Source organism: Sturnira hondurensis, unplaced genomic scaffold (genome assembly GCF_014824575.4).
Source record: "Sturnira hondurensis isolate 20B ecotype Veracruz unplaced genomic scaffold, ASM1482457v3 Scaffold0005279, whole genome shotgun sequence".
NCBI classification, from domain to species: Eukaryota; Metazoa; Chordata; class Mammalia; order Chiroptera; family Phyllostomidae; genus Sturnira; species Sturnira hondurensis.
This window is the reverse complement of record NW_028077910.1, coordinates 6,077,164-6,098,892: the sequence shown is the minus strand read 5'-3', so window position 1 is coordinate 6,098,892 and position 21,729 is coordinate 6,077,164. Positions and strand designations below refer to the sequence as shown.

General features: G+C 36.7%; 1 protein-coding gene across 5 annotated transcripts in view; it reads right to left on the bottom strand.

The window, feature by feature from the left end:
* The window catches only part of PLD1 (phospholipase D1), a 183,466-nt gene that overhangs the window by 81,886 nt on the left and 79,851 nt on the right, over positions 1-21,729 (bottom strand). For all 5 annotated transcript variants that reach the window (XM_037046527.1, XM_037046528.1, XM_037046523.1 and 2 more), the window contains 5 exons: positions 18,468-18,526; positions 16,883-16,975; positions 11,841-11,993; positions 10,112-10,261; positions 9,366-9,449 (listed from right to left, as the gene is read on the bottom strand). In XM_037046527.1, coding sequence (XP_036902422.1) covers positions 9,366-9,449; positions 10,112-10,261; positions 11,841-11,993; positions 16,883-16,975; positions 18,468-18,526 — 539 coding nt within the window. The remainder of the gene's footprint in view (positions 1-9,365; positions 9,450-10,111; positions 10,262-11,840; positions 11,994-16,882; positions 16,976-18,467; positions 18,527-21,729) is intronic.

The following is a 21,729-nucleotide window of genomic DNA, read 5'->3' as shown; positions in this document are numbered from 1 at the left end:
TCATTAAGTGAGGCAAATAAATTCTCATTATTTAAGCCACCTTTAAATAAGTCTTCTATTAATCCAAGCCAAAAGTGTTCTAACTGATAAACATAAATGCTGACTTCCTATACCAAGGAGCAGTGTCCTGGAAACCTGGGTTTTTCTGACAGGAAAGAAGAGGCAGGTTCACTGATAAAATTTTTCCAACATGATAACAAACCCCTTAGCTTTTTAGTAATGTCGCATGACAGCAGGGTCACTTTTTCCTTTTGTTTTGAGTTCTAAAGTCAGTGTCTGAGTTAAATCTATATATACAAGGCCTGCAGATATTAAGGTCATAGTAAATGGACAATAAAAGAATATTATAAATATATAAATAAATATGATAATTTAGATTAAATGAACAATTTCCATAAAAAAGAGTAATCAAAGTGGAAACTAAAAGAAATTAAGGCTCTAACCTTATAGTTAATAAAAATTTAGTTCATAATTTAAAACTTTCCCACAAAAAATCTACAGACCTCAACAACTTTATAGAAACAGTCTACAAAATATGTAAGAAAAATAATCAATCCTACCCAAACTCATTCAGAAAACAAACAAGGGAACATTTACTAACTAACATGATGAAGCCAGCATTATTCCAATATCAAAACAAACAAAGACAATTCAAAAAAATAAAAAAAATAAGATCCATATCCTTATGATCATAGAGGTAAAAATCATTAACAAAACTCCACAGTTCAGAAAAAGGACAATAGATCATGAGAAAGTGGAGTTGCCCTAAGAAAGCAGGGTTTAGTTAAAAGCTGAAAATCAATCAATGCAATTCATCACATTAACAGAAAAAAAGATTTTTTAATAAATGCAGATATAGTCTTGACAAATTTTACTACCCATTCACAATAAAAACCCTTCATAAAATATAAGTAGAAAAAATTTCCTCAAAGTAATAAAAGGTGCCTATAAAAACTCTACCTAAAGCATATTAATAAAAGACTTAAGTGCTTTTGTCATAAGGCTAAGAACAAGGCAAAGATGTCCATTCTTATCACTACTCTTCAACATTTTACTGATGATCCTAGCCAATGCAATAAGGCAATAAAATAAAATAAAATAAAAGCATAAAGATGAGAAAAGAAAAACTGTCATTATTCATATATCACAGGACCATCTATGGAGAAAATCTTAAGGTATCTATTTCTATATATCTATATCTATATATATTTTAAAAGCTGCTAGCACTAACAACTAAATTAAGCAAGACTGCAGCATGTAAGCTCAATATTAAGAAATCAATTGTATTTCTATATTCCAGAACTGAACAATTGAAACATAAATTTTTAAAAATACTATTTGCAATAACATCCATGAGAAATTTGACAAAATGTATGAAAGACATGTATATAGAAAGTATAAAACACTGCTGAGAAAAGTTAAATAAGATCTAAACAGAGAGCTATACAGTACTCATGAACTAGAAGACACAATACTGAGAAAGAACAGTATTTGACGTAGCACCTAACCAGTGGTAATTTTTACCTTTCTTTTTTTTTCCTCTTCTGATTCCTCGGCCTGGAGGAAGAACCCGGAAAAGGTGGAGAACTACAGGAGAAGTCCACTAGCTCAGGCTTGAGGAGAAAGAGTGGGATATTCTAGCAGTGAAATGGGTGGCGGCAAGGGGCTCAAAGGCTTTAAAAACTCAGAGGGAGTGAAACTTTCCTCCCCAATGGGAAAACCTATGTTTTCAAGAGGACAATGTAAATATCCATTGCTGGACTCCAGACACAAGTGTTATGGCAGAAAGTGTGTGGCAGAACAAGGTAAACAAAGCCCCGCCTTTCTAGCTAGTGGACTAAAAAGGGAAGCCGCGGGGAATCCAAAAATAGTGGGAGATTTATGGAGAAAGAGGTGCTCAGAAAGCAGCCCTATAAAATTTTTATGACTTGTAGCTTACTCCCATGTTGCATATGCATGAATTTGATCCTAAATACAGAGTGGGGCAAAAGTAGGCTTATAGTTTGAGTCTGTAAACCATGGAGTTTATTCTTGTATTACTATTTGTTAATTATTGCATCTTTTCCATGATAACAACTGTAAACCTAATTTTTTCCACTCTGTCATATGCTAGAGTTTGAGAACTGAAATAAGAAATAGACCACTGCCCAAACTGGCCACCAGGTGGAGCACATAGAGAGACAAAAACTGAACAATACCTCAAAGGCTTTGAAAACAAATCTGACATTATAAACACACAGATATTAGCCATTTGTATGTCCTCTTTGGAGAAGTGTCTCTTCATGTCTTTTGCTTATTTCTAAATTAGATTGTTTGTTGTTTTAGTGTTGAGTTGCATAAGTTCTTTATATATTTTGGATATTATCCTTTTATCAGATATTATCATTGGCATATACATCCTCCCATGCATAGGGTGTCTTTCATTTTGTTGATGGTTTCCTTTGTTGTGCAAACATTTTCTAGTTTGATGTAGTCCAATTTGTTTATTTTTCCTTGTGTTTCACTTGACTGAGGAGATATATAAGAAAAAAATATTGCTATGAGAAATGTCTGAGACTACTGCCTATGTGTTATTCTAGAACTTTTATGGTTTTGAGTCTTACATTTAAGTCTTTAATTTATTTTGAATTTACTCCCATGTATGTTGTAAGAAGGTGGTCTAGTTTGTCTGCTTTTTGCATGTATTTGTCTAATTTCCCCAATACCATTTATTGAATAGACTACTTTACCCCATTATATGTTCTTGCCTCCTTTGTAGAATATTAATTGACCATAAAGGCATGCGTTTGTTTCTGGGCTCTCTACTCTGTTCCACTGATCTATGTGTCTGTTTTATGCCAGTACCATGCAGTTTTGATTACTATGGCCTTGTAGTATAGCTTGATATCAGGTATAGTGATTCCTCCAACTTCATTGTTCTTTCTCAAAATGCCTGTGGTTATTCAGGGTCTTTCTGGTTCCATATAAATTTTTGAAATATTAGTTCTAGTTATGTGAAATATGGCACTGGTATCTTGATAGAAATTGCATTGATTGCTTTGGGTAGTATGGATGTTTTAATGATGTTAATTCTTCCTATCCATGAACACAGTATATACTTCTACTTATTTGTATCTCCTTCAATTTCTTCCTTAAGTGTTTTATAATTTTCTGAGTATAGGTATTTTACCACCTATGTTAAATTTATTACAAGGTATTTTTTGATGCAATTATAAATGAGACTGTTTTCTTAGTTTCCTTTCCAGATAGTTTATTATGGTATATAAAAATGCAACTGATTCCTAGATATTTATTTTAATTCCTTTCACTTTAATAAATTCATTGATCAGTTTTTCATAGTTTTTTGATAGAATTTTTAGGGCTTTCTATATACAGTACCGTGTCATCTGCAAATAATGACAGTTTTACTTCTTTTTTTCCAATTGGGATGCCTTTTATTTCTTCTTATCTCATTGCTATGGCTAGCACTTCCAGTATTATGCTGAATGAGAGTAGTAAGAGTGGACAACCCTGTCTTATTCCCGATCTTAGGAGAAATACTTCTAGATTTTGCCTGTTGACTATGATGTTGGCTATGGGTTTGTCATATCTGGCCTTTATTATGCTGAGGTATGTTCCCTCTGTTCCCACTTTTATGTTCCCAGTTATGTTAAAAACTCTCACTTTTCTGAGAGTTTTTAACATAAATGGGTGCTAGGTTTTATCAAATGCTTTTTCTGCATCTATTGATACAACTGTGTGATTTTTTATCCTTCGTGTTATTTTTGTTGTATATATTTATTAATTTACTAATATTGTACCAACTTTGCATCTCAGGAATAAAGCCCACTTGATCATGGTGTATGATCTTTTCAATGTACACATATTACTGGATCTAGTTTCCTAGTATTCTGTTGAGTATTTTAGCATTTATGTTCATCAGAGATATTGGGCAATAATTTTCTATCTGTGTAGTGTCTTTATCTGGCTTTAGAATTAGGATAATGCTAGCCTCATAAAATGAATTTGGGAGACTTCCTTCTCCTTGAATTTTTGGGAATAGTTTGAGGATACGTGTTAGTTCTCCTTTGAATGTTTGGTAAAATTCATCTGTGAACCATTGAGGGTAGGACTTTTGTTCACTGGGAGTTTTTTGATTACTTCTTCAATTTCATTAGTTGTAATAAGTCTATTCAGATTTTCTGATCCTTCTTGATTCAGTTTGAAAAGATATCTATTTATCTAGGAATTTATCTATTTCACCCAGATTGTCTAATTTGTTGGCATATCATTGTTTGAACTTTTTTTTACAATCTCTTATATTTCTGTGGAATTAGTTGTTACTTCTAACTTTCATTTTTGATTTCATTTATTCAGGTTTTTTCTCTTCTTCTCTTGATGAGTCTGGTTAAAGGTTTGTCAATCTTATTTATCTTTTCAGAGAAGCAACTCTTTGTTTTATTGATCTTCTGTATTGTTTTTATACACTTCATTTTGTTTCTCCTCTGATCTTTACTATTTCCTTTCTTCTACTCACCCTGGGCTTTACTGTTCTTTTTCTAGTTCTTTTATGGGTACAGTTAAATTATTTATTTGAGATTTTTCTTGTTTCTAGCAATAAGCCTGTAATGCTATAAATTTCCCTTTTAGGACTGCTTTCACTATGTCCCTCGGATTTTAGGTCATTGTGGTTACTTTCTTTTGTCTCAAGGGAACTTTTGGTTTTTTCCTTGATCTCATTGCTAACCCATTTATTGTTAAGTAACTTTTTATTTAGTCTCTATATCTTTGTTTTCATTTTTTTCTTGTGATTGATTTGTAATTTTATAACATGTTCAAAGAAGATGCTTGATATGATTTCAATTTTTTTTAATTTATTGAGACTTGTTTTGTGTCCTAACATGTGGTCTATCTTAGAAAATATTCTATGTGCACTTGAAAAGACTGTATATTCTGTTGCTTTGGGGTAAAATGCTCTGAAGACATCAATTAAATCCATCTGATCTAGTCTGTCATTTAAGGCTGCTGTTTCCTTGCTGATTTTTTTTGTCTGGAAGGTCTATCCATTTATGTCAATGGTGTGTTAAAATGCCCTACTAAGACTGTGTTACTAATGTTACTCCCTCTTTATGTCCATCAAGACTTGCTTTATATAAATATTGCCTCTGGTGAGGATTAAAATTATAATAATAATGATTAATATTATTATTATTTTAAAAAAGAAGTTCAGTGAAACCCCAAACAGGATAAACTGTTATAATCAAACATTATAATCAAACTGCTGAAAACTAAAAACAGAGAAACAACTTCAAAGAGAATAACAAGATAATCTAGTAAAAAGAGGAGAAAAATATTTAAACATGTCTCCAAAAAATTGAAACAAATGTCCAAAAGTCACAGGAAAATATGTTTAACATGAGATGTTGCAAATGCAAATTAAAACTATAATGAGATATGACTACATACTCTTTGGGATAACTAACATTTAATAAAAGACAGACAATAACAAGTGCTAGAAGTGATGTAGGAATTGGAACTCTTGGCATTACTCATGGGACTCCAAATTGGTACAACCACTTTGAAAAACATATCAACCATTTCTTAAAAAGTTTACCATATACTTTAGCTCTTAATATTAACATAATATAGTAACTTAAATCTACTTTTTAAAAAGGGTTGGCAAACTATGGTCCATAAAGTAAATATGGCCTATAGCCTATTTGGCTCATGAGCTAAGACTGGCTATTACATTTTAAAGGGCTATAAAACACACACACAAAGAAGAATATGCATCAGAGACTGTATGTGACATGAAAAGCCTAAAATCTGCTAATCAGAATCACCATCATTAAGAGAAAAGCTGAGCTTAACCATGCTCTTTGGATCTGTCCTAAATTACAGCAATTCAGCGATGGAGCTGGAAGCCACATCTTGGTCTCCTACCTCATTATACAACTTACTCCAATGACTACTGGATAGTTAGCTCACAGGTAACTTCAAATAGCACCAAGCACAGGGAAAACATAAAATACATGTTCTTCTGGCGGTTCCAGATAAACAAGTGAAGAATGTTCACTTGCATTTACATAAAAACGTCATCCTTTGGTACCTTGAACATCTAGCTAGATTTTACTATTAGCCCGAATTTTCAGATAGTCTAGATTGTTTTTAGAAATTGCCCTAGCTGGTATGGCACAATGGATTGAGTGCCAACCTGTAAACCAAAGGGTCGCCAGTTCGATTCCCAGTCAGGGCACATGCCTGGGTTGTAGCCAGGACCCCAGTGCCAAGACACGTGAGAGGCAACCACACACTGATATTTCTGTCCCTCTCTTTTTCCTTTCCTTCCCCTCTTTCTAAAAATTAATGAATAGTATCTTTAACAAAATCATTTTCTCTTCTACCTTAACAGCCTTACCTTAGAATTTACCTCTTCAAAAAATTTCCCCTGACTAAATCTACCCAAATCTGATTACTACTTTATCTAGCACCTTAAAAAATCTTCATCCTTTACTTAAACAATCTCACAGCTAACAGAAACCTCAGACACCAGACATTACAGCCAGCTCCTCTGAGAAGCCACTCTGATATATGCAGGCTCTGGAGCAGACACACCCGGATCCAACTGGCTGGGTGATTAGGCAGTTTTCTAATCTGTCTCATTGACTCTTAAACTTTTCTCCTCTATAACACAGTCCTGATATCTAGTAAGAATTCAACACATAGAAGCTATTATTATTAATGACCCTCAACTATGCCTTAGACTACCCATAGACAGGTTAACGTGACTTGCACCACATAAGTAAGTCAGGCCCCCATGGTGGTCTCAACAGAGACCCTTACCATTTTGTTCCTGTACCACCACAATGGCTTACTAAACAGTCTCTATAACCACTGTTCAATTCATCTTCTGTACTATTACCAGAGTGGTCCTTTTTAGCAAACCGATTTGATTAAAACTCCCATGCTTAAACAAATAAAACAAACAAACTCGCCCTGGCTGGGTAGCTCAGTTGGTTAGACCATCAACCTGATACTCCAGGTTGCATGTTTGATTCCAGGTCAGGGCACATACAAGAAAAAAGCAATGAACACACTAAGTACAACAACAGACTGGTGTTTCTATTTCTCTGTCCCCCTTTCCCTTCTCCCTCTCTAAAAAAATAAAAACTAAAAATGAAAAACAAACTCCTAGACACAGACAACACAACAGAATGCAGTATGATGGTCGTTGTCCCTCCATGCCTTCTGCTGTGTTGATCCTCATCACTGAGTTTCCCCCAATCCACTGTTTTATGTATGATTTCCTGACTCTGTGTTGTTCCAGAGTAGGAACTGCTCTCACTCATCTTTATATGCACATGGCCTGGTTTGCTACCTGTCACAGAACGTGGGCTCACTAAAGAGCCCTGGAGTAAATGAGTGAATAAATTAACAAAGGAATGGATAGGTGGTAAAATTAATGAACAAAGGAATCAAGTGCTTCTAGTCCCAGGTTGTTTCTCTTTTCACCATATCTGCCTTTGCTTGTGTAATAATTGTTTTAGAAATATATGAATACCATTTTCACTTAAGTATATGATGTCTCTTGAGTTAGAGGTTTCTACAGGGCATGTGTATTCTCTATGCTATCACTCCCTCAGATATAGACATAAAACAGTGTTGGATTAAGTTTTTGAATGCTCCCTTTTGCAATACTTGCATGACAAGAATTTTCTTCACTTGTTATGAGGGAAGTTACTGCAAAGGTTTTATTTCAAAGGGAGTGTTGTAATAAGATGTTATCTTAGAGCAGTTATGAAAAAGAAATAACCTCCTGATTCATTTTTTTTCTCACAGTAGAAGAGAAAACATTCAGGTTCCATCTCTTTAGATGTTTAAACCTGAGTCTGCATTTTTAGTATGTGCACAACCTTCAGAAGAGATATTATTTTCTTTCATAAAACATGAAAACATGGGCTTAGTGTAAAAGCTATATTCAGTCTCTCTCATGTCTTCATCAAAGTTTCAGAAATATTTTTTCAAGGAATATAGTATGACATTAAACTAAAATGTATTCTCATAAGCATTTAGAAAGCATTCAACCAAAGAAATATCTCCTAAATAGGAGACTTTATTTTATTTCTGGTAACTGACTAAAGAGAAAAAATTGGCAAGAATATAACGGCCAAGAATAAGCTCCTCCATCAGTATGAGAACAAATAAATTTGCAGATGTGCTAACCATCACATACCTCATCTAATCACTCTAGATCAATGATCCTCAACCCAGAGGAACTTTAGCTCCCAGGTGACAGATGGCAATGTCTAAAGACATTTGGATTATTACCACTGGAATCTTGCTATTGGCATCTAGTGGGTAAAAGCCAGGCATATTGATGGTGCTAAATATCCCACAATGCACAGACCAACACTCCACAACTAAGAATTATCTGGCCCCAAACGGTAGTAGTGCCCAGGTTGGACAAATATGTCCTAGAATTAGAGTTTCACATCACTGAGGGAAAAGGTGGAAAGAGATGAGTTAACAACTCTCCCTTCCCCACAAAATCTAGAACTAGGAGGAAATAAATTATGATGATATTTTCACAGTTCATAGATAAGGTAGCATTTGGAAGGAAACATGACGGGAAAATGGGGGCATTTCAAGCAACTTAGATTAGAAGGAAAATTCATTTTAAATATTTTCATTTCTGGGGTAGTCAATGTTGGCATCTGTAATCGTTTTTAACTGTCCAGGCAGATGGCTAACTGAAACTAAAGTCAGACTATAAAGCCTACACCAACTCCAGGAGTAAAATTTCCCAGTAGCTAATTGAGTTTTAGATATGAGACTTCCAATGTCTTTAATAAGCATCATAACTCTCACGGATGTTCTTAAAGGGGATGAGAAAGTTGAAACTTGAACTATCTCCAAAAAAACTGACCAGGCTAGTCATTAACAAGGACATTCTAACAGTAATGGGTAGACAGAATTAGTCCCATTTAAAAAAGATAATTTGGAAGAATTGTATTTATTGGACCCGAGGACAGACGTACCAAAATGAAGGGAAACTGCCCCAGGAAGATTATTTTCCACCACCTCTACAACTATATTTGCACTGAAACGGAATCCTTATGAAGGTGATTTCTGAGTGTCTGCTTCCAGACAAACAGATGAATACAAAATTATTCAAGTTAAATATTTTAAGAACATACTTGGATGCCGAGTATTTGAAAAGGCCTTTCACTGGAGGCCACTACAGTTAATTGGTTGAGACTCTGGCCAGACCATCTGTGATACTGTTGGGTTTTGTAACGTCTGATTCTGAAACAGCACAACAAACACCGCTGTACGTTCCTGAACGCAGAGACCGCTAAACGCAACCCCCCTGGACCCATACTGACCACCAATCCGTGATAAAAATCTCTTCTTTTGCCTCTTCCATCGCATTTGCAACATCTTCAAAATATCCTTTGGAGTTAACATACCTGAAAGACATGTGGGTTTTTTTGTTTTTACAAAAATTACAAAAAAAAGTCAAAGATGGCAGCCACTGCCAGGAGTTTCTACACAACCACCAGTTTATCTTTTATGAATGGAAAACAAGGACTGAGAATACCACCTGCTGTATAGATATGAGAGTAAATAGAAATAAGCAGCCTGCTTCTTTCCTGCCGAGAGAACAACACATTGATTGGTATCATTATCATACGGGGTCAAGGGAAGTCTCCCATCCCCTTGAAGTCTTCTAAGACTTCAAACAGAGTGGAAAAAAATCAGTAGAAAATCATGCTTAATATGTTTTTCTACTGATTACCAATTCATGGGTAGAAAAACATTCTTAGTGTGATTTTATTCAAAATATCCAGCGAGTAAATTCTTTTTCTTAAATTATGACTAATGACTTCAAGAAGTCTTTCATTTGCATAATCCAGAGAATGTATAAAGTTAGTTTTTAAAATCAAATTCCAACATCTAAAGCTAGCTCTCTAAATAAAGCTCATTGGAAAATTAATCAGTGCTCAGGTAGTCCTATAAAGAAAGACCCTTGTTAAGGGTAATGCATTATATCTTTTCACAGCTTTGAAAACTGAAAAGGTGAATCAGATGCTCTGACTATCCTGACAGTCTTCGAGCAAAGAGATCTTACCATTTGGCTACAGTGTTTTCCTGGACAGCAGCATAGGACCCGAATCGATGATCTTTGAGAAAGTTGGTTCCATGTTTCCGGACGAATTCCTCTATAGCGCCTGCCCACCACCGCGCATGTCTATAGCTATTGCACTTTAAAATAAGTGTCCTTCAAGGAAAAGCCAAATATGGAAAAGAATGGTTACTCTGTGCTTTGTCTCTTTAAACAAATTTAAGGATCAAGCATGCCCTGTTTTGTTTTGGTACTGCAGACATAAATTGAAAATTGAAGCAAACAGCATCTTATATCAAAAGAGCAGACATCTAAAAAACTTTGGCAAAATTTTAAAATATAGTCAATGCAGCCAAAATAAATTTTCAAGTTACTTATTCACTCATGCAAACATGGGTAAGAGCACACACTGTTGGCCTGTGACTGTGCTGGGCTGTAAGGAGGATGATGAAAGAGGTATAAATGAGGTAAGCGCCTATGTCTCAGTGTTACTTATTTGTAGGCTCCTATAGGGGTCATTTCCCTTTGCACTGCCTGATGTCCGTCTCCTCTGCTTCTGGAAACATCATGCTGATTGTACCTTAAGACAGTAATCCCTTTCCAACTCTGAGTCCATGAAACCCACACAAAATGGCGTGTTCCGGGCCCCTGATCACAAAGACTGGTTCAGAGATCTTGTTACAGGGATCCGTGAGAATTGTAGCCTGATTTCTACGGCCCTCCACAGAACAGAAATGCAGTGGCAGGAAGAAGGTTTAATGGCAGCATCTTTGCATTTCCAATAACCAATCCTGAACTTGGCAGAGGAGATAAGGAAGTTCCAAATCTTTCACACACACATTCACACACATGCAAATGTATATTGGCAAGGGTCTATCTACAACTCTATGCCAGTCACTGTGAGTAAAGACAGAAATGTATATAGTCAATATATTCATATACATGAGGCTGAACTTCTTTTTAAGATTGTATTTATTTATCTTTAGAGGGGGAAGGAAAGGAGAGAGGGAGAGAAATATCAGTGTATGGTTGCCTCTTGTGGGTCCCCTGCTGGGAACCGGCCTGCAACCTAGGCATGTGCCCTGACTGGGAATCAAACCGTGATCCTCTGGTTTGCAGGCCCGCGCTCAATCCACTGAGCTACACCAGCCAGGGAGGCTGAACTTTAGAGAACCAAATGTATACAGAGAGAAAGACATGTATATATTATATGTCTGTAATCTTCCAGAAAAATATATATATCAACACACATGCCCACTAATAAAATCTATAGTACATGTACACTTGAGTATCCTTTCAAGGTATTTTTCTTAAAATCTGTGTGTAAACAGAATTTTTATAAAACAGATCACTTTTTAAGTGTTTTGTTAAATATATCAGTTCATAAAGTAAAATTTTATTTTTTTTAAATGTGAACTACCATTCCTTAATTTATCTGTTTGGAAAAACGGGATTGAGTGGTCAACTTTGTTAAAACAGACATGTATCAATACACAGGATAGTTTACTCTGACGGCTGCACATAAGATATGTTATTCTTAAACATTTACTACAAGGAAAAAGTAATTTCATTACTTTTGATTGAGGATAAGTTCTAAACAAAAATTTTCAAACATTTATGTTATGTTACACCCTTTGTTTAAGGTTGGGAGAAAAGGTATTTTGAAGAGATATTGGTAAAATTGTTTTTTACCAGAGACAATATTTACTATTCCAAAAATACTCGAAATTTCTACCTTGAAAGGTTATCAATTCGGAGTCCATATTTCGTCTCTGTCTCCTTCCTCCCCACCTTAATTCTGAATTCTTTGTCCACAAGCAGGACGAAGGCTATCGCACCACTGTCTGGCTTCATGTACAGTAAAAAGGAATCTTTCACTATCAACCACCTGGGAAAGGATAAGAAGCGTTTTTGAAGTTGCACTGAATTACTGAAACAAAAAGAACAAATCATACGGCAAATCTGAAGTCAGCACACTAGCAGAGAGTAGCCAACTTTATTTGTTACATGAGGGATTCATTTTTAGAAAACCATTGTAAAACAAGAAAATCCAAAGCCTTCCTGTTATGTTTTTCTAAGAAGTACTGTCACCAAGCAGTTCAAAATAATTCATTAGCTTTTTAAACATTAAGGGCAAAGCCTGGAAGAAAACCCCTGAGAACGGCAGGCAGTGCTCATGGGATGTGCGCCAGGGCCCAGCTGCTGGCAGAATGGAATGGGCTGCTGTTTGCTAAAACAAACTATCGTAGAAGAAGTCAACAGTTGCTCAGTAAGTATAATCTCAGTAAGTATGTTTAAAAATAATAAAACACCAAGGTATTTATTGAATAAGGGAATCCTCACACCCTGCCAAGGCAATAGCACAGAAATACCATTGGCACTGTGTTTCATAAAGAAAGGAATGAAGGAGAAAGAGGAATGGACTGAGGCAAGCTAGTGAGCTGCTGTAATAATAAAGAACAGCTGTTCTTATGCTTGGCTGTGAAATGCATCCTGTCAAAATGCAGATTTGGATTCAATAGGTCTGGGGCAGAGCCTGAGATTCAGCATTTCTAACACACTCAGAGGGGCTGCCTAGGTTAGAATCACTTTGAGTGGTAAGGATGTAGATGACAGGCATGGCCCTGAGAGTGGGAAGAGCAAGACCGAGAAAATGGGATCGATGTCAAGTAAAAACAAATGGCAACTTTGTCCTGCTGCATGTGACACTGTATATGCATATTCACCTACAGTTGTGGAGTGATTGAATGATTCAGTTGATAATTAGATAAAGTAACAACAGGTATATTACACCACATATTAGGCAAAGTAAAGCACATTATGGGATAAGTAAGGCCAGAACACCTGCACATAAATTAAGTAATATTATAAACGTCACATGGAAACTCAGAATTTAAAAGAAATTTATAAGAAACCTTCACTGAAATTGCTAACCAGATGATATTTTAGTAGCTTTATAATTCAAGATTTAATGTAGACAAGTCTACACGGATTTCCACCCAGTTCATTTCATCCATGTGTTTTTTAACACACAGGCTGTCTCCCTCCCAATAAAGGGGGATAGGATGGACCGAGGATAGCTTACAGTACAGAACATACATGTGACACTGTTTTACACAGGAAAGAATAGTGGTCACAGGAAGCAAGTAAGTAACCACAGTGCTAATGTGTTTACAGTGATGGCAGACCAATGTGGGTCTGAGCTTCCTGGTTTCTCTGGTCAAATGCGTAAGTTAAAGAAATAAGAGGTCTCACATCCAAGAAGCTAACTCCCAAAGGAATTCTCTCGTTTGGGAGCTAACACAGGCAACTGCACAATATAATGGATAATGTTCACAATAATTCTCAGCAAATACAGAAAATTACATTTTATAAGCATTTTCAAAACACTGCTCAATATGAATGACATGGCCATTCTATCAAATGGTAACAGTGACTCTGATGGCCCTGGCTGAGTTATCAGTCCAGACATGGGGCTGCCTATTGATAAAACTTGGTTAAGACTAAATGAGAGTAGATGGATCACATATCTGGAAAAGTTCCTTCTCTAGCTGCTGCCCCTTCTCTCAGCTTGACTCTGATGCAAGCTAGAGAACAGACATGAGGCATGGTCTCAGAGACCTGGTGTACTATGCTGCTGAATGGGAAGGAGCCACAGGCTTTGAAAACACAGACGGCGGGCTTGCTAATCTGAGAAGAAAGTCAAACATACCAGGCTTGTGAACTTGCCTGCCTGGAAGTCAAGGATACCTGAATGGCATCATAGCCAGTTCTGGCCAGAGCTCCACACCAGAGGCAACAGTGTGGGACAGCAGTGTGAGACAACAGTGGGATGATACATATTCAGGTGCACCAGCTCCAACTACAAGACAGATCTCAGAAATGCTCCTGATAGCACGGGTCATGGCATAACCACCAGGGCCAAGAGCCTCAAAAGATGTCCTCAGGAACAGGCCACCAGGGGCCACAGTGCAGACATGCGATCCACAAGGATTCCTGCTTATCTAGCCTGCTGAAGGCAGGCACTGGTGCAGGCTACGTCACCTTGCAGGAAGGGGCTGTTTTTCTCTAATTTGCACACCAGCTCCCAAAAGGCTACAAACAATCCTGCTCAGCAAGAGCAATGCAATGGCAGGGTGTACTGCATGGCCAGGGCACTGCTCAGCATGAGAGGGTGCCATTTGTGTGGTATCTAGGTGAATGGTTCCTCCCTCATCCCTCCAAGATGTGGCAGCCTAGAAACATGGAATTGGTTAGTAGTGACAGATGAATTTTGAAAGCTGAACAAAAAAGATAATGGCTTCTGTTTTGACAATGATGAGTTGTTCTTTCTTAACAGTCAGAGCTATCAGGGTAAACTGACTCCAGGACTTTATTTAGAATTCTTCTTCACTATTCCATTCATTAAAACTCTTCTGATTTCTTCCCTTTCTCTTTTGTCAATAGATTTTTTTCTTTAATGGGAGGATATGCATCAAGAAAGAAATCCATCAACCAGTCTTTCGGGAGTTGGCACCAGCTGTCCTGAGATTAAGCACCTGCTTTCAAGTCAGCCTCCCTGGGCTCCAATTCTGGCTCTGCCACCTACCTGCTTGACTGTGAACTTGGGCAACTGGGCCCAAAGTCTAAATCTATAACATGAGAGGAACAGCAATGCCAAGCTCCTACATGCTTGTGCAGATTAACTGAGATGATTCATGTACATTGCTTAGCATAGCTCCAGACGCAAATAAATTCGAACTTTTATGAATATTCCTGTTTTAAATCAGGTGAAATTATGATGTGTTCTACCAAGATGCCTATGCTACTGCTTGCTGTCACACTAAAATGCAGGTGGGCAGGCATGAGCCAGCCATCGCCTTCTCAGCTTCCTCTCCCACAGTTCTCTTCCATCGCCTTGGTCTGGCTGTTCCTCAGCCTGACAATCCTGTTCTACTTTGGGCTTCTGTATTCACTATTCTTCTGCCTAGAAATAATTTCTTCCAGATCTTTCCATGGATAGTCCCTTCTTGTCAATCAACCCTCTGCTTAAATGTTTTGTAGACAGCATATATGTGAGTCTTATTTTCTTATCCATTCTGCTACCCAATGTTTTTTTATTATAACATTTAAGTCATTTATATTTGAAGTGATTATTGATAGGTATATATTTACTGCCATTTTATTCTTTATAACTATGTCCTTTGCTTTTTGAAAGATTTTTATTTATTTATATTTAGAGAGAAGGAAAGGGAGGAAGAAACAGAGTGGGGAGAACCATCTATGTGACAGAGAAACATCAGTTGGTTGCCTCTCATATGCACCCTGACCAGGGACCGAACCTGCAACCCAGGCATGTGACCTGACCAGGAATCAACCTTCAATCTTTTGTTTTGCAGGACAGTACCCAATCAACTGAGCCACACTGATCAGGGTGTTCTCCGTTTTTTTCTTTTTCTTTCTGCTTCTTCTTCAAGAAGACCCTTTAACATTTCTTGTAATACTGGTTTGGTGGTAAGGAATACCTTTAACTTTTTCTTGTCTGCAGAGCTCTTTATTTCTCCTCCAACTTTAAATGATAGCCTTGGTGGGTAAAGAGTCTTAGTTGTAGCTCCTTGCTTTTTATCATGTTGAATATCTCATATCAATCCCTTCTAGCCTACAAAATTTCTATTGAGAAATCAGGTGACAGTCTTATGGGAGCTCCCTTGTAGGTAACTAACTGTCTTTCTCTTGATGATTTAAAAATTGTTTTTTTTAATCTCTGCCATTTTAATTATAATATGTCTTGGCGTGGGCCTCTCTGGGTTCATGTTGTTTGAGACTCCCTGCACATCCTGGACTTGTGTGGTTTTTTTTTTTATTTCACCAGTTTAGAGGGGTTTTTGGTCATTATTACTTCAAACAGGTTCATGATCCCTTGCTTTCTCTCTTCTCCTTCTGGTACCCCTATGATTCACATGTTGTTATGCTTCATGCTGCCCAGAGGTCTCTTAAACTATCCTGATTTTTTTAAAGTTCTTTTTTCTTTTTGCTGCTCTGATTGGGTATTTTCTGCTACATTGTCTTCCAAGCTGCTGATTCAATCCTCTACTTCATCTAACCTACTGTTTATTCTTTCTGGTGCATTCTTCATGTCAGATATTGTATTCATTTCTGACTTTTTTTAATGGTTTCTATGCCCCTTTTTATGCTTTTATCTCTTGGTCGAAGTTCTCATTTTCATGCCTAACTATTCCTCCCAGTCTCAAGGTAGCTTCTTCTGTAAATCCTTGGTTAAAAGACTTCTATTCAGCTAGCCTTCAGTTGTTTGTTCAGGTTGACTGTTGTATATTTTAGTTATAATTCCAGTTTGGTCCCAAGAGGAGGTGAGTATAACATCTACCTAGTTCACTGGCACCTTGGATCTCCCTATTGTCCATATTTTTTACTATAGCTATCCAGTGGGTGTGAAGTTCCATTTCACTGTGATTTTGATTTACATTTCCCTAATGACCAGTCATTTCGAGCATGTTTCTTTGTGCCTATTGGCCTTTTGTATATGTTCTTGGGCTGACCAATTTTTGAGTACAATAGCTGGCTTGGTTTTTATGTGTATAATTTGTATGCTCTGTCCACAAGTCCAGGTTTGAGAAAAATGTTTAAACAGATGATGAAACTTGGAACTTAAAATGATTTAAAATTTGCTCTATGACTTTCAAAGGATTTATCATTTATAATTTAGTTTAAAACTAGTATATAAAAACTTCCCAAATATCTACTTTTTAAAAACAAATACACAAAATTCCGAAGTCTTACCTTCTTGACCAGCGATAGCAGGCTCTCCCGTGACCACAGCAATTCAAGCCAGGTATCCTATGTCCCCCTGATCTTTTCATTATCATGCCTTCTCTGAAAGAGACATCCAGTTAACCCATTATCTTCAAATTTCAGACTCACTCTTAGCTGATACAGCCTTGCAACCTGGGACTAAATTTATCACTTCATTCTCACATGACTTTCCTCCCACTCTTTCTTCCTTCACCCTCAAATAGCTCAGTATCCTATTTGCTAGGCTAAGGACTCTAGCAGCTAATCTTTAAAGCACTCTGGTTGCAGCATAACTGTTTTACACACTGCAGGAACTTAAGTATCCTGGCTTCTGGCTCTAAATGCTGAGCATTCCCTCCAGTCATTGCAACAGCCTGAAAAAGTCCTCACATTGCCTCGTGCTGGCATGAGGATGGCTCAACTGCTATTCGAACATCAGAAGTGCTCTCCCACAGATTCCAAAGTGTTTCTGCATCCATTCGTGTACAGTTCTAGAACCAGACCATGCTAAAGGAGACAGAGCAAAGCTTTTAGCTTTGGAAAGAGAAAGATCTTGCTTTTGAAAGATGTGAAAAGAAAGAACAATAAAAATGGCTAAATAAAGAAATATTTTAAAACAACTACTAACAATGATCAATACTAAAAAAATATTAAGCTCTTTACCATATCAAGCTCTCATTGTGAAGGGAAATATTAAGTAAATTTCAATCTTGTTACATAACATACATTTTACACAGTATTATTGTTACTCATGAAAATGAGCAAAGAAAAGCTCAGTTGTATAAGTGACTAGAAGAAGGGACTTATATATTTGATTTTTAAAATTGAGATATAAGAGGCCCTGGCTGGTGTAGCTCAGTGGATTGAGCGCAGGCCTGCGAACCACACGATCTCGGTTTGATTCCCAGTCAGGGCACATGTCTGGGTTGCAGGACAGTTCCTGGTTCCCGGCAGGGGACGTGTGAGAGGCAACCATACATTGATATTTCTCTCCTTCTCTCCTTCCCTTCCCCTCTAAAGATAAATAAATAAAATCTAAAAAAAAACAAAAAAATAAATAAATAAAATTGAGATATAAGTGACATGTAACAGTATATTAGCTTTAGGTATTCAACACAGGGATTCAATATTTGCATAACGTGAAGTGACAGATCACCACAAGTCTAGCTAACATCACTGTTACAGGTTTTTTTTTTTTTGTGAAGAGAACTTTTAAGATCTACTGTCTTAGCAACTCTCAAATATATAATATAGTATGTTTGACTTTTAATGAATTCTCCCACATGCCATATTTGCTGCCTGTATTAAACATTCCAACTGTGGGGTTAGAAGACACTGGTGCTATAAGCACATAAGGAAGAGGGTGGAGTGGTTGCTGCCCTTGTTTAATGTAGCAAGATATGTTTTGTATAAACAGATCTCCTCAGTGGCTCTGACTCAGCTCCTCTGCTGAGGAGATAAGAAGCTAGTGGTAAACCCAGGTGAGTTCCACTATCATGGCATGCTGATGAATCAAATATTAATGTTTATCAACATTCACATTTCTTTTTAAAGATTCAGCACTGGAACTTACATGCCCTTTGGTCCCAAATCGTGGATGAAAGACAGCTGACTTATATCAAGGAATTCTGTCTGAAAAGAGGCCAAAAACACACACTTTAAAAAGCTAGAAAAAGATAAATTTATGCATTCAAAAAACACAGATTAGTTATCGCAGTGTGTAAATACACCTGTGGTGCTGTACAGACTACACAGACCAATAACAATGGGACTGCCCTGAAAGAGTAGAGATTAAAAGTATACACATAATTAAAACACAGGCAAGAAAGTGATGCATACTCTAATATGCAGAAATAAAATGTTCAAGAAGATCATGGAGAAAGAATTTCCTCTCAATAGTCTTTTGTATTTGTTTTTGTTGTTGGCAAAGGAAGATTGTGTGGCACAGTGTATACATGAACTATACAAAACTGTGTGAAGGGAGTGAGGTTGGTGCCAGATTTGGAAGATGGACTAGACTTGGCATGTGGAAATGGGAGATGAAGGGGGACATAGAACAGGAAAGGTGTAAAAAGGTAACTGAATGTATAGTTAGGCAAGAGTCAGTAAGATAAAGGAGAATAATGGAAAATTAAATGCCAAAGTAAGCTGAGGGATGGTTGGGGAGGTCTTTGAATACCAGGAATATCAAACTATTTTAATAAAAATGTAATAAAATTAAAATTAAATAATTAATAAAATTTAATTATGTGTAATTATAATATAAAATAATTATATTTTAGTGAGTGTAAATTAAGAATTTTTAATCCATCTTCACTTAATAAATCATGAGAATATTAAAAGCTGTAGATACTATAAAAAACATCAACAGTTAACAGCCATTGAGTGCTTAATATATATTGGCTGTGTACTAAGCATTTTTCACACATTATCTCAAACCTTTTTGAAATAGGTGCTATTTGCCCTATTGTACAGAAGAGGAAATTAAGGTTTAGGGCAGAAATAGGCAAACTTTGTCAGCAAAGAGTCAAACAGTAAATATTTAACCCTTCATGAAGCATATAGTTAAACTAGCACAAAAGAAGCCATAGATAATACATAAATAAACAAGCATGGCTGTATTTTGTCAAGACTTTATTTATCCATACTAAAATATGAATTTAATATCATTTTATGTCATGAAATATTATTCTTCTTTTGCTTTTTGCCAATATTTAAAAATGTAAAAACTATTCTTATCTCACAAATCATACAAAAACAGGCAGTGGGCTGGATTTGGTCCATGGGACATAGTTTACCAATCTCTGGTTTAGAGAAGTTAAATAAATTGCCCGAGATCACTAAATAAGCAAGGGGTATTGCAGGTCAAACCAACCAGTATCATCAAAACTAAACTGCAAAATCAAAAAGTCTTCAACGGAGAGTACTTTGAAGTCACTGAAGTTCAACAGGTAAGAATAAATACACAATTTTTTATAAATAAATTCTGGGGTTTGGGGGGTCCTCCCTCATATTCACATGTTTCACAGCAGTCTTTCCAGACAAGGAATGATAACTGCTCTCCCTGGAGATGGCAAAGAAAGATGCTTACGACATTTTTTAGGAACCTCAAGAACTTGAAGAATTCACCCAAACTTGTAGATATTGCAGGCAAAGCCTACTGGCAAATATGTGACTTGGCTTCTTTGCCCTAAGGGGCTACTTAAAGTTCAATCTGGAGATTCCTTTTGAGATTGCAGCAAAACAGACTGAGCGCCTATATGATCAATTATTATTTTTGTTGTGTTTATGAAAATAAGCAGACCAAATTGAAACTGATCTTAATACAGTACATTGTCTTGATTTGGCTCTCTCTGATTAAAATGGAGGTGACTTTAGGGGAAAAATGTGTTTCAAAAGAATCTATAATATACTGTGATAGATATTAGACTTTAATTAAAGTTTTATTTTTCATCTACAAACTGAATCGGTTCCTGAATTTTTCTAGTTTTCTTCCAAACTAATATTTCATTTTTTCACACATCCTTTGACTCAAAATTATTGAGAACTAAAAAAATTTTTTCTGAGTTTTGCTCTCACAAGTTACAGCCAAAGGACATGATATTGCCAAAACAGCTCATACTGAAACAATCTTAGCAACTGATGTTGTGTAAACCATACAGAATTTACATCAACAGAGATATTCAAACTGCAGATAAAAAGGATTGTCACTGCTTGCTTTCATTCAACAAAAGAAACTTTGAGACTTACTTCCAAAAATCCTCTCCACTGACAGACTTACAGACTCAGAAATGGGTTTATAATTTGCTCTCATCATTAACCTTTATTGTTTCCCCTGTTTTCATAGGTATGGTCCTTATTAAATATCTGATTGCTTGTTTACACAATATAGGTCTCACTTTAGGACCCCATGTTCATAACCACCTCCTGAAATGAGATTCAACAATATAACTGAATTGACTTATTTTCAGGACTATAAAAATGAGTCAATGAAATATGATATAATTTCAAGATAATGATGCTTCGGGGATTCAAGATTATCCCTATTTTGGGAGAATCTGCTAACAGCTTCTCTGTTCCAGTCTCTGATTCTATTCCCTTATCTGTCTTAGGCTGGGAGAGACTTCCATACCCTACAGGCTGGACTGTAGTCCCCAGCAGCAGGAAGCAATTACTGAAGACTTACCATCCTCTTTGATTACCCCTAAAAGATTTCAGGGATGGAAGTCTCCTGAGGGGGAATGAGACAAGCTCATTCAAGTAAGCCAGAACAAGTGGAATATGAAAACTGAGGCACATAGTTAAACTGCCAAACCATTGAGAGCCATCTAATAAATCGCAAAATCCTATCTTCCCTAAACCAAGGACACTTCAGAGTAAATGGTTTATACTTCTCCCAAACCAGAGGGTAAAGAGCTGAAATCACCCTGCTGAGAGAGAGAACAGAAACCCAATTAGCACCATTTGTGCTAACCCTACCCAAAGACAGTGGAGTTAAGGGAATAAATTTCATTTTGGCACATCAGCATAAAGCTGATAAATATTCTATTGAAATCCTCCCTAAGACCTCCCTGAAACCCCCAGCCTTTAAAACCCTCAAGAGGAAGGACCTAGCACATGCTCTCCTTCCCAGGAGCACTCCTGTGCCTCTCCCTTCCCCTTCTCCTTTCCCCCACAGGCGTGGCATCTCCTAAACTCTAAGGGACAGGTGGCAAACACAAGGCCTGTGAGCTGAATCTGGCCCTACAGCTTGTTTCATCTGGCCTGGCACCTTGCTTCTACGTGGCGGCAGTGCTGAGCCCTCGCTTAACTGTTAAGGAGTAGTTACATTTATA